This window comes from Athene noctua, chromosome 1 (assembly GCF_965140245.1).
Source record: "Athene noctua chromosome 1, bAthNoc1.hap1.1, whole genome shotgun sequence".
Taxonomy (NCBI): Eukaryota; Metazoa; Chordata; class Aves; order Strigiformes; family Strigidae; genus Athene; species Athene noctua.
In genome coordinates, this window is record NC_134037.1 from 31,738,943 (window position 1) to 31,753,374 (window position 14,432).

The following is a 14,432-nucleotide window of genomic DNA, read 5'->3' on the forward strand; positions in this document are numbered from 1 at the left end:
CAGCTATTTGAATGTACACCATCTTTCCAGCTGCCTCTGAATGCTTAAAGAAAACTGCAAATTCCTTGTTTTCCTTGTCACTTACAGCAGATATATCTGTTGGGTAATGAGAGTGAATAGTGCACTGGCGTTCTCTGTTGAGAGACTTACGAAACTATCCATGGAGAAAAGACCTTAAATTCCTTTTAGCTTTTACTCTGAATGAGTAAACAAGGAAAGTATAGACATGGATAAATATAAAGCCAGGAAAGACAGACAAGCTAATGCAAATTAGCAGAGTTCTGGAAACTCCGTGAGAGTAAATTTAGGAGTTGTGTGTCTTAGTAAAATGAGCCATAGTAGGCTGGTAGGAAGTGGAAAGCAAGAGAAGAAAGTAGTTTGTTTTGTATTCACCTGACTTTGAAGACAGACTTTCACATGAACACACTGTGATTAAGAAACACTCCCACTATGTCTCTTCATGAAAATGTTATACTTCTAAATACTGTCAGTGGTGTAGAGTACCACTCTGGTTTGAGTCCTGGTCTAATATTCCCACAAAGTAAAACATCAAGGGTTTTGTACTTTGCTTAAAAAAAAAGGAAAAGTTTGATAGAGGTGGGTGAAAGTGTTGGAGTTCATGAGCAGATGTAATTATTTTATATCTCAAGTTTAAGAGCACATTTTTAAGCATGTCCTTCAGTTGAGAACTTTACTAATTATTTACTTAGAAATTCATAGACTGATACGTTTCTTAATAAACTACAGCATCTTTAAATTAACCGTGTCATAAATAACTAATCTCGATAGAGAAAAACTCTATAAAAATTGTTTCTTATTCATATGGGCCAAATACATGCACTGTACAGTGACTTAAACTAGAAAATTAAATGCTAAGAAAATTGAACATATTCATAAATATCCCCATGCATTCTGAACATTTTGTTCCATTTTAGAAGCAGCTAGAACTTAAATACTAATATTATATTTCTCTTTGAAATATCAGGTAGAACATTTTTATAGTCTTTTGGCTTTTCATGCAATTGATGCATGCCAAAGGAAAAAAAAAAAAAAAATTCTATCATGAAAATTTCAGTGATCTTAATATTTTTTGTGGAAATCAAGACCTGAGAAAAGTAAGACGTTATCCCTCACTTAGTGTTCTTTTTTTTATCAGTTTCAAATTAAATATTATACCTGTATGGTTTAAAGTGTTCTTTCTATTTTTGTATTGCTTACTTCTCTATCCTTTTATTTCTACATACATTGGAATGCTCCAGATGGAGAGGAATTGTTGTGTTTTCATGTAATCCATCTTGCTATCTTAGGTGAGAGATCTTTATAAAGACCCATGCCCTAGCTAAAATCATTTGCCTTCCACCCTAAATAATGCTATTCAGCCACACCTTCTAAAAGACATTTTAAACAGCAGGGAACATTTCTAGACATCTGCTGAAGAGTGTTAGAGATTGAACTATTTTTGTTGTTATTTTTGCATTCTGTCAGTTATCACTGAAAGTTCTTTAACAGAAAATTGAATCCTCTGAAAAGCAACAAGCTGCTCCTTTTTTCTTCATTTAATGAAGATAAATATTCCGAGTGAATTCTTCTAGTAATACCTAGCAAGTGACTTCTTTTATTCCATTATTTCAGCCCATGGTCATTGATGTTTGGAATCTGAGTGCACTAGCAATTTCTCTTTCAAAGGTGACAACGGTTATAACACACAAAGTGCAATGAACAAAGCTTAAAATGACAACATTTTTTGTTGAGATATATACTGCTGTGTAATTCCATTGACAATCCTGTGATATAGGGACCTCCCATGATGGTACAAAGTTTGCCTTACCAGATCACCTTTAGTACAGGAAATGGAGCTGTGCAATAAATGTTATTGTTCTTTTTAGCTATTTGAGTTTTGAGACTTATGAGACTTCCACTGTACTTCAACATGAAATAGAGACCTTTTCCAAATATTCAGGAGATGGCCGAACACCTGCCTGACAAAGGTAAGTAGTGAATGAATTCCTTAATTTGCTATGCTTGTGTGTGCAGCTTTTGCTTCACCGATGAAACTGTCTTTATCTCAAATCTCAAAAATTTTCTTACTTTTAACCTTCCCATTTTCTCCCCCACCCCAGTGCGTGAGAGTGAGCAACCAGCTGCATGGTGCTCAGCTGTCCACAAGGGTTAAACCATGACACAACTGTATTCTGGAGACCAAAAGAATTTAAAAATGTGGATTTGACCAGATTAAAGAGTCTGAATTAGGCCATGTAATTTTGTTCACTAGTATAAATGTTGTCTAACTGTCAAAACTAGACTGTTAAAGATATAAGAACTTTTATACCCCATATCTTCTTCTCTGGGTTATTAGCTATTATGGCATCAGAGATTCTTTCTGCAGATGACTTTCAAACTACCTACATAGTACAACAGTGTATGCTTCATCCAAGTCTGTTTATATTTCTTTCCTCTATACTTGTAGAAAATAGCAGTCCTGTCTCAATGATAAAACAGTAAGAGAAAGAGAAAAATAAATTGTGGATAAATCTGTGAATGATCTTAATGAATCTTCTAAAAGGAAAATTTGAAGATGGGGAAGAAATATGTAATTGAAGTAGTACTTTAAATTCTGGTTAGTGAGGTTGCTTGGGGTTCGTTTTAGCAAGAGTAAGATTATTTTAATTGAAGGACTTTTCTACCAACTAAATAAAGTGTCTAACATGCCAAATCAATTCCTGCCAATGTGATTGCTCTACACACAAGGAAAGATAGTAATTAATTAAAGGAAACTTCTTCAAGGATGGTTGGTCCGCTGTGCAAAACATGAGAAATCGCTGACATGGATTGTTTCATTTCAATGTCATAAGCCATGTTACTTATATACACTAGTGTAGGTACAAATGTTTTATCTACTTTCAAAGAAGTGCAAAAGGAAAAGGAAAAAAAAAAATGAACCAACTGTAGAAGGAAATCAAAAGCACAAAAGTCATGATATCTAGTCAACAAAAATAACTGTATTTTATAACCTTTTTATTCCCTCCTTTGACAATTTGAACCAAACACATGAATATTTTTGAGTCAATTATCCAAGATTTATTTTACATATAAATAGAAATTTAAAAAGTCATTTAAAACTGCATTTGTGTATATATGCTAAGCTTCTACAAGGTGTTATTAAAGACTATGAAACCATCATGAAATGGGTTTATTATTTTTTGTATCATAGTTCTGCTTTTCACAGCTGAGAATGTTACAGAATCATCTCAGTTGGAAAAAACTTTGAAGATCATCTCTTCCAACCGTTAACCTAACATTGACAGTTCCCAAATCCACCATATTCCTAAGAGCTATGTTGACACAACTCTTAAACACCTCCAGGGATGGGGACTCCACCACTGCCCTGGGCAGCCCATTCCAACACCTAACAACCCGTTCTATAAAGAAATGCTTCCTAATATCCAGTCTAAACCTTCCCCGGTGCAACTTGAGGCCATTCCCTCTTGTCCTATCGCTTGTTACTTGGTTAAAGAGACTCATCCCCAGCTCTCTGCAACCTCCTTTCAGGGAGCTGTAGAGGGCGATGAGGTCTCCCCTCAGCCTCCTCTTCTCCAGACTAAACACCCCCAGTTCCCTCAGCCGCTCCTCGTACGACCTGTGCTCCAGACCCTGCACCAGCTTCGTTGCCCTTCTTTGGACACGCTCGAGTCATTCAATGTCCTTTTTGGAGTGAGGGGCCCAAAACTGAACACAGGAATTCAGGTGCAGCCTCACCAGTGCCGCGTACAGGGGTCAGATCCCTTCCCTGTCCCTGCTGGCCACGCTATTGCTGACACAAGCCAGGATGCCATTGGCCTTCTTGGCCACCTGGGCACACTGATGGCTCCTGTTCAGCCGGCTGTCAATCAGCACCCCCAGGTCCCTCTCTGACTGGCAGCTCTCCAGCCACTCCTCCCCAAGCCTGTAGCCCTGCTGGGGGTTGTTGTGGCCCAAGGGCAGCCCCCGGCATTTGGCCTGATTGAAACTCCTCCAGTTGGCCTCAGCCCATGGCTCCAGCCTGTCCAGGTCTCTCTGCAGAGCCTCCCTACCCTCGAGCAGATCAACACTCCCACCCAACTGGGTGTCATCTGCAAACGGACTGAGGGTGCACTCGATCCCCTCGTCTAGATCATCAATAAAGATGTTAAACAGGAGTGGCCCCAAAACCAAGCCCTGGGGGACACCACTCATGACCAGCTGCCAACAGGATTTAACTCCATTCACCACAACTCTCTGGGCCCGGCCATCCAGACAGTTTTTTACCCAGCGAAGCGTGTGCCCATCCAAGCCACGAGCAGCCAGTTTCTCGCGAAGAATGCTGTGGGAAATGGTGTCAAAGGCCTTACTAAAGTCAAGGTAAACAACATCCACAGCCTTTCCCTCACCCAATAAGCATGTCACCCTGTCATGGAGATGAGGTTTGTCAGGCAGGACCTGCCTTTCATAAACCCATGCTAACGGGGCCTGATCATCTGGTTGTCCCGCATATGTTGTGTGATGGTACTCAGATAGACAGTTAGATATGTAATATTTTGTTTTCCCTAAGATAAGTCTATTTGAAATATGATTCAAATGTTAATGCAAAGGCTGCAGCTGCAGTGTTTATAATTTATAAACACAATTAAAAGCAATTAGATATGAAATTGCAATAGCCTTTCTGGTTGCAGATGCTATTTAATTCGGAAGTCAAGTAAACATGCCAAAATTGTCACTGCATTGTCCTTCCCTCTCCCTTACCAAACATATAAATGAAACAATAAACAGGTATAAATAAAAAAAAAATATATTATGGAACAAAAGTGAAGAATTAAGTGAGTATTTAAACATATAAAGTAAAAAAAAAAAAAAAGAAATCTATTACAATATAAATAATCTATTACTATGAGATCCCACAAAGTAAAGAATCTCAACCTTATAGTACGATGTCCCTGAAGACTGAAGTCACTTCCACTTGAACTCAGTCAGAACTCAGCCTTTATTAACGTTAAATTCTACTAATTCAATACATTTATTTTCATGGACTATAGCCATGTACTACTCTGTCAGACTTCTGTTTCATTATTATATTGTACGGTAGAGACCTTACTGTAATCTCAAAAGCCTTGAAGTACTGCAGTCAAACATTACTTTTATTAACAAATTCATAATTTTATTTGTCACACCAAAAAAAAATAACCCAAGACTATGTTGAAAAAAGAAAATCATACGGGTGGTAAGATGGAATTGAAAATATAGGGTTGACTGTTACAAATTTCTAGGATATGATTCTATGATTACTTTTTCAATGGTAGTAAGTTAGTCTGCTTCATCTGTGTGTTACTAGCATTTTTTAAGATTAATTTAATTTTAATTCTTTAGGTAATAAAGAATAACATTCTATCTTTAAATTGGTTATTTTTAAATTCTGTTAAACTTTTTGGCCCTTTAAATTGATATGCATATAGATAATATCTGTTTTCTTTATGTTACCTAAAACTGGAGTGAATCAAATTTAATGGTCCTCTTTCAGTTCCCTCTCTAACCAAAATTTAGTGAAGGATTGTAGAATCAAACTTAAATGAGCTTCTGTTTAAAGGATAAGGCTGGAGTAAAAAATAGAAATTGTTTTTCTTGTCAGTTAAAAACTACTGTGGTTAATTTGAATTATTTTTCTAGGCTTCTTCTGTATCTGATTGAAAGCGAAACACTTCTGAAAGAAGTATCTCATAAAATCATAGAATGGTTTGTGTTGGAAGGGGCCTAAGAGGTCATCTAGTTCCAACCCCCTGCCACAGTCAGGGACACCTCCCACTAGCCCAGGTTGCTCAAAGCCCCGTCCAACCTGGCCTTGAACACTGCCAGGGAGGGGGCAGCCACAGCTTCTCTGGGAAACCTGTGCCAGTGTCTCACCACCCTCACAGTAAAGAATTTCTTCCTTACACCTAATTTAAATGTATTCTATTTCAGTTAAAATCCATTATCCCTTGTCCTCTCATATACTCCTTGATAAATCGTCCCTCTCCGTCTTTCCTGTAGGCCCCCTTTAAGTACCAGAATGCTGCTATAAGGTCTCTCCAGAGCCTTCTCTAAAATGAACAACCCCAATTCTGTCAGGCTATTGACCTAGGAGAGGTGGTCTGGCCCCTGATCATCTTCATAGGCCTCCTCTGGATCTGTTCAAGCAGATCCATGTCCTCCTTATGTTCGGGGGCCGAGAGCTGGACACAGTACTCCAGGTGGGGTCTCACAAGCACGGAGTAAAGGGGAAAAATCACCTCCCACAGCCTGCTGGCCACATTTCATCTGGTGCAGCCCAGGATGTTGTTGGGTTTCTGGGCTGTGAGAGTACATTGCTAGTTCACATTCAGTTTTCTATCCACTAATATCCAAAATTACTTCTCCACAGGGTGGATTTCAATCAACTCATCACCCAGCCTGTATTTGTACTTGGGATTGTCTTGACCCATGTGCAGGACCTTGAACTTGCCCTTGTTGGACTTCATGAGGTTTGCACTGGCCCAACTCTCAAGCCTGTCAAGGTCCCTCTTGATGACACCCCTCCCCTTCAGCATGTCAACCATCACCACACAGCTTGGTGTCATCAGCAAGCTTGCTGAGGGTGCACTCAGTCCCACTGTCCATGTCTCTTACAAAGATGTTAAACAGCACTGGTCCCGGTAGTGACCCCTGAGGAACGTCACCTGTCACTGCTCTCAACTTGACATTGAGCCATTGACTGGAACTCTTCAAGTGCGACCATCAGCCAATTCTTTAACTACTGAGCTGTCCATCCATGAGATACGTCTCTCCAATTTAGAGACAAGGATGTCATGTGGGACAGAGTCAAATGCTTTCAACCACTAACAAATATCTAACACAGGTGGTCTTAATCCCCCTTTGAAAATGCTTACTGACAGATGATATATAGAATCTTGAAGACTTCTTCACTAGGTCTCACATTACAGTTCTGAAGTCGAGTGAATCATTTAACCCCACCTCAAATTAAATTGTATTAATTATTGGTGGCCCACCAAGGACTCGAAATAGGAGGTGGGATTCAGCTCTCAAAAAGGTAACTGAAGTTATCTGAACAACTACAGACTGATACAAACTAACAAACTCCCTGGACTCCATCTCTTTCATTAATTAGATCTCCAGGAACTGTAATGAAAAGGCAAACATCTAGCTCACATGCAAGAACCCCTACATGTAGACATACACTCAATCTTTTAAACTAAAGCTGAAATTTACTCTAGGTCTACCCTTAATATAACCTTAACTGGAATCTTCAAGAGAAACCTATATAGTTTGATTTAGATTTTGTAGGCATCATGGCAAAGGGCAGAAAATACAAAGAGATGTTAATTACTCATTCAAACACTTCTCTATTCCTTGTTTTTGAAAATTCAGCATTCCTATACTTGAATATTTAGAAGGAAATGAAACTACAAACAGCTACATGGGGGTTTTTTATGCCTTACCTGTGAAATCATGAGGACACAAACACTGAAACAAAGGTTGCTCTCTCAGTTGGCTCATATCGATGCAAGTTCCTCCATCAGAACAACTATTTGGGTAAATTAAACATGCATCTTCAGCAAATTGGCAAAATTTTCCTGTCCATCCAGGTGCACAGAGGCACTAGATATAACAAACACACAAACAAAAAACAACAGAGAAAACAAAAAATGACAACATAATGTGAAAATTTGTAGAAAATTCTTTGGGTCTTGTATTTTATTACTGAGTAAAAGTACAGTAGAATTCAGTGTTACATCCAGCCGAGACTATTCTTCGTGCCTCTATTTGCAGATGATAAAAGAGTTGAGAGAGGCAGAACTTATTTACCATGTCTGTCAAAAAATTATGGGAAAAGAGGACATGTGAGTAGGAGGAAATGGCAAGATAATTACTGGCTGTAAGGGATTGAGCTGTCCGCAGGAACAGAAGAACAGAGTGTGCAAAAAGCAGTTAAAAGGCCTGGAGGTAAAGTAGAATCCAAGCAGTGATACTAACACAACCTGCAAGACAAACACAGTGGCCAACCAGTAATGAGAAAACATAATATGGGGTTTCTGTTATACATTCTGACCCCATCTGACAACTAAAATAAATAAAAATATTTTCTTCAGAGGAAAGGGGAAGATCTGAATCTATCTAGTGAAGTTTTGGAGTAGAAGGCTAGATTTACTCATTTAAGAAAAAATAAATTTCTGGAGTAATGGAGATATCTTTGATAGTCTTCACACATTACATATCTTTAGTTTTGGGACAATGACAATGCAGTCATGACTCATTGGACAAAGGGTTTCATTTACACCCCCCCCAAAAAAAAAAAAAAAAAAAAGGAACTAAACCATAGGAACAAACATAGCATTATTCTGTTTAATCCCATTATTATCCCATTATTCTGATAGTATTATTATTAAGCATTATTATGACAGAAACATGTTGGCAAAGCCTTTATACTTCAATGACCTTCAAGGACCAAGAGTCACCATTTAAAAAAATGGAAGACACTGGTTATAACTGTAAACAAAAAAATAAATCACACTGAAAATATTCTATTGGAATACAAGCTTATATTAACTTCTCAAGAGAGTCCTGTGAAACCTATAAATTGTAAGTGCTCTGATCAGGATATAATTAATAGTAGTTTGCCCTGAATCCAATTATAAGAGGAATAAAAATGTATAGCCAAGAGTAGCATAAAAGTATTTTAGAACGCTGTGACGGCGTAACCAGGCACAATGTTTAAGCATTTTACGTGAGTATGTGTGCAATGTAACTACCACAGGGACAGAGATGGGTGTAGCTGCACATCATACAAGTAACAAAATGTTGCCGAAGGCCAAGATTAGCATAAGGCATAGAAAATAAGCAGGAAATATTGCTGAATTCAGAAGAATGACTGGCAAGACACAAAAAAGCCCCAAGACAAGTGATATCAGAAGCAGAGACCCTCCTTTTTTAAGGGTGGGTGTGTGTTTAGGTAAAATAGCATAAAACATCAAACATGAAAAGGAAGGGTGGAGAAAAAGGAAAAGACAGGCTTCCTTCATTAATGACTTCTCTCATCAAAGAGCTCACCAGACAGATTACCTTGACCTTGAAACTAAGAACTACCAAAGAACATAGCCATCAGCATCAACTATATGGGATCAGGTCCATAGCATTGTATAATCAGAGGTAATTTTTAATGTGCTACAGAGTAACACTACATAGGCATAGTGGGAATAACTAATAATGTATAAAAATTATTAGCATGATGTATGCTGTCTATGAATTAATTCTATAAAGTTTCGTTTTAATTTTTAATACTGGCCTGACTTATCAGTCTTCTGAACATTCCTATTACAGTGATCTCTGATTCCTTAACTGATATACATGTTCTGTAAAAATGAACAGTATTCAGGTGGCCAGGTGTCATGGTTTAAACTGGAGTTTAAAGCCGTTCCCCCTTGTTCTGTCACTAATCACCTGTGAGAAGAGACCAGCACCAACCTCTCTACAGTCTCCTTTCAGGTAGTTGTAGAGAGTGATGAGGTCTCCCCTCAGCCTTCTCTTCCTCAAGCTAGACAGTTCCAGCTCCTTCAGTTGCTCATCAGAGGGTTTGTTCTCCAGGCCCTTCACCAGCTTTGTTATGGATTTCTTAGTTATGTTCTTAGCAACAACTAAAAACATCAGTGTATTATCAACATTCTTCTCATACCAAATCCCATACTGAATCCAAAACACAGCACTATTCTAGCTACTAAGAAAAAATTAACTCTATCCCCGCCAGAACCAGGACACCAAGTGAAGCTTTTAAAGGAACTGCAGTGATGGGAATCCCACATTGTAAATCTGAGTTGCACTAATCAAACAGCAGCTAGCTGAAGTGGGCTGTCATCTCCTGAGTGACCTGGATGCCAGAGGAGCATGATATGCAAAAAAATTAGTGTGATTTACCTTCCCACGTCCTCAAAGAACATAAAGTTCTCCAGTGGCTATATATTCCTTAGTCCCTATTTTCCACACTGCTATCCCTGCATCTCTCTGTTGTGACAATACCCATATATAACTGCCATTTCCTGATTTAATTCCCCTCAATCTCCAGAAACACCTGCCACTCCCTATGTACTGTCCTTGTGTTTTGCTGATTAGGGATAGCAATTAAACTCAGACACCAGAGTGAAAAGAGCAGGCGTATTTTACTTAAAATAACTAAATAATGTAACAGAATGATACAGAAAACATACATTAAGAAAAGACAGAACAGATGGCTTAAACAAATAGGAAAATACAGGGTAATGCATCAAATCATTACTACCTGAGAAAGACAATAGTGATTAAGAAAGATCCCTCACCACTCGCACACGTCACCATCACCCAGCCCCGCAGTGGCTGGGCAGCCCCGGTTACAGCGAGGGTTTGCAGAGCCTGTCCCGGCAAGGGGGAAATCCTACGCGGGGCGTCCACCCACAGGTGAGGCTGCCAAAGTCACTGTGAGTGGGTCCAGCCTTATATACCCCAAAATCAGCAAGCCAGGATAGCTGGCACCTTTGTTTTGAGCGGAAATATCTGGTTTCTTTCTCATATTAGATTCCCCCAGAGCCTGGCCAGGGCTCAGGGGAGAAACTAAGGGAGTTTTCCACCTTATCTAATGGATTTATGAGCAAGGTCACACGCTAGGTCACAGGGCCAGACAACTGTCTCTGTGACCCTGTTATCTTGCCTATACACAAGGAAAGATAAGGATGTATATATATATTCAAGATAAACATGTTTAGTACAATACCTATTAGTATAATGGTTATGTTATAAAATACAGAGGATTCATCTATAGGTCAGCTCTGGCTTAGCACTTCACCTTGTCCCTGGTATTATGTTTGGTTAAATTTTTGTTTTTTCCTACCCTCAGATTTTCTTTTTTTCCCCCACTCATTACATAAATACAGTCTGAGTGATGTGCATATCCTGTTGTTTATTTTCTCAATTTCTTCTACAGGTATTCTCAACATTAGGAATTTGAGTGACTGGTTTATGACAAAACATTTAAAGAGCTCAGCACATGCTGTCTGGCAAAATGACAAAAAAGGAAGAGTAATTTTATTTTCTATCTTGATGCAGCTATGAGAACTTATAAAGAAAATAATATCCATAGCTGAACACCAGAAAAAAAAGTTCTGCTTACAATTTTTTTTTTTTTTGGTATATGTAAAATGCATTCCTAAGTGAAAGTGCAGAATTCACTCAAACTGGGAAGATAGTAACTGCAAGGAATATATGGAAATTTAGTTCAGAGTTAACAAACACGTTGCTACTTAGTGAACTGGACTAAGTGACTTACTTGGGGAGATCTTTGTAAGCACTTCCTGCTTCCAATTGGAATATATGTCTTTTTATGAAGAGGAAAGCTATGATATTTTTTCCTTCAAACTGTGTACAAAGATGAAAATAAGGATAATTCTATACCTGTCAATAAATTCTGCCATACCTGTAGTGGTTAAGGTCTTAAAACTTTATAACATTGATTTATTAGCCTACAATACACCAGAGCACATGAGTGACATTTTAGCTTAAAAAGTGAAAATGAATTGGCCTTAACTTCTTATATCTGTCATTGCACAGGGTGAAACTTTTTTTTTTTTTTTTTTTTAAGACTGACATTATTATCTTGCAAAATATACCAAAATAAAATAAAAACAGAAAAAGGAAAAAGAAAGGTACAATTATTTATTGAAAGTTTTTTTAATTCTGCTTCTAAATTTATATAAAAGACTACTGTAACATGTTGTTTTAAACTCCTGGAACTGAATCCGTGGCAGTACATTGCTTTGTCACATGGGTATCCTGCCTAACAAATTCCACACTGTTAGAGGTTTGGAAACCCCAGGGCAGAAATTCCATTTCTGTAGCTCTTAAGTGATGCTGGCATGGGATTTCTTCTCCCAATTCACACAATGCAAGCATTCAGTGACAATGCTCAGGTAAGGCTCTTCCTCTAGTTAGAGTATATTGGAGCAAGCAGAGTATGGAAGTGGACGTATTCAGTTCCCCACATCCTGCTTACGTTACATGAGCCATTACTACACTGTTGGTTCTTGATGGCTGCTGAAGTGACTGACCTCTGTTACTCACTTGGACCTAGATTTGAGTTGCTAAGGGACCTACAAAGGAGGCTCAGCTTTCTCCTGGTACACCTGTAGTATCCTCTCTACTGTGATGATAGTAATCTCTTCACTTCTTCAGCTGCTCTGGCAGACATAGTCCAAAATGGATTTTCTGTCAAGTGTTGGCAGTGCAGTTTATGCAGAAGTCAGTTTTTCAGTAGGGGGCATCTCTGTGGTGACAGTCAAGGTCTGCAGATGCTTTCTTCAAAATTCTTTTAGGAAGCCCAGAGCACCTTTGGGGGGGTACCTTGGCAAGAAGAGCCACTTATTTTCCCTTTCCTCTCTCACCCTTTGTAGACCTTGGATGACCTAATATTTTTATTCAAATAAGCCTGCATTTATGATATATAATAAATATGCACATAGAGATATACAGCATCTGTAAAAAAAAAAAAAAAAAAAAAAAAAAAAGGTAAGGAAAGCTACTATTCCACTGTAATTTAACCTCTCACATCAACAGATAAGAGAGGTTCATCACTCTGAACTTGGGGCAGGGCCTTTGCCACTGATTTGTATCCCAAAGATATTATGAGATTAATTACGTCATGCAACCTCAGAAAACTTGCAGTAATACCAAGCTCAGTGTTGTGGTTGACATGTCTGAGGGACAGGATTCATTCAGAAGGACCTGGACAAGCTCAAGAACTGGGCCCACGTGAACCTTGTGTGGTTCAACAAGGGCAAGTGCAAGGTTCTGCACCTGGGCTGGGGCAATTCATGGCATCAATACTGGATGAGGAATGAAGAGATTGAGAACAGCCTTGTGTTCGTGGCCCAGAAAGCCAACTATATCCTGGGCTGCATATAAAGTAGTATAGTCAGCAGGTTGAGGGAAGTGATTATCCCCCTTACTCTGTTCTCATGAGACGCCACCTGCAGTACTGTGTGCACCTCTGAGGCCCCCAACATAAGAAGGACACGGACCTGCTTGGGTGAGTCCAGAGAAGGGCCATGAAGATGATCCGGGAACTGGAAAACCTATGAGGAAAGGCTGAAAGAATTGCTGTTATACATCCTGGAGAAGTTGCTCTGGACACCTTATTGCAGCTTTTCAACACTTAAAGGGGGCTTATAAGAAAGATGGGGACAGACTTTTTAATAGAACCTGTAGTGATATATCAAGGAATAATGGTTTTAAAATAAAAGAGAGTAGATTCAGCCTAGATATGAGGAAGACATTTTTTACAGTGAGAGTGCTAAAACACTGGAACAGGTTGACAAAAGAGATGGTAGATGCCTCATCCCTGAAAACTGATCTAGTTAAAGACATCCCTGCTCATTGCAGGAGCATTGGACTAGATGACCTTTAAAGGTCCCTTCCAACCCAAACTGTTCTATGATCCCATGATCTCTGATATGACATATTCATTCATGTGAATCCCTGATTGAAGGTAAAACTATTAAGTGTCGGGGCAGAAAAATGGTATAGCTTGAATTAATTAATTAAATACTTTTAATAGACATTATATTTTTTCATTTTTCAGGTACACATATGGGAGAAAAACTACTTTTTTATAGTTGTGTTGGTTTTGTGTATGGAGGGGTTTTGGTAGTGGTGAAGGGGCTACAGAGGTGGCTCCTGTGAGAAGCTTCCTGAAGAAACCCTGGATCCAAGTCAGACCTGCCTCTGAGCCAATTAGCAAAGGTTGCTGCGCCTCTGCAATAACAAGTTTAAAAAGAGCAACCTGTGAGGAGGAGTTAGAGTTGTGAGAGAGATACCTATGCAAACACCTAGGTCATCTGAAGAAAGTAGGAGGAGGAAGAGGGGAGGTGTGCTGGAGCAGAGACTCCCCCACAGCCCGTGGTGAGAGGTCAGGCTGTGCCCCTGCAGCCCATGGCGGTCCATGGTGGAGCAGATGCCCACCTGCAGCCCGTGGAGGACCCCACACCGGAGCAGGTGGCTGCATCTGAAGAAGACCGGGACTCTGAGGGAAGCCTGTGCTGGGGCAATTAGTTGTTGGGAGGGCTTCAGCCCACAGAGGGGGACCCGCGCCGGAGCAGTTAATGAAGAGCTGCAGCCGGTGGGAAGGACTTGCATTGGAGGAAGTTTGTGGAGGACTGCCTCCTATGGGAGGGACTCTATGCTGGAACAGAGGAAGAGTGTGAGGAGTCCTCCCCCTGAGGAGGAAGGAGTGGTAGAGCCAGCAGGTGATGAATGGACCACAATCCCCATCCCTGTCCCCTTGCACCACTTGGAGGGGAAGAGGTAGAGAAATGGGGAGCAAAGCTGTCCCCAGGAAGAAGAGGGGTAGGAGGGAAGGTGCTTTTAAGGTGTGG

The 14,432-nt window shown here is 39.6% G+C and overlaps 1 protein-coding gene across 1 annotated transcript in view; it reads right to left on the bottom strand.

Annotated features, from left to right (window-relative positions):
* Nucleotides 1-14,432, bottom strand: part of EYS (eyes shut homolog) — a 1,054,063-nt gene that overhangs the window by 825,647 nt on the left and 213,984 nt on the right. The window contains exon 7 of the mRNA XM_074895818.1: nucleotides 7,482-7,641. Within this exon, the coding sequence (XP_074751919.1) occupies nucleotides 7,482-7,641 (160 nt within the window). The remainder of the gene's footprint in view (nucleotides 1-7,481; nucleotides 7,642-14,432) is intronic.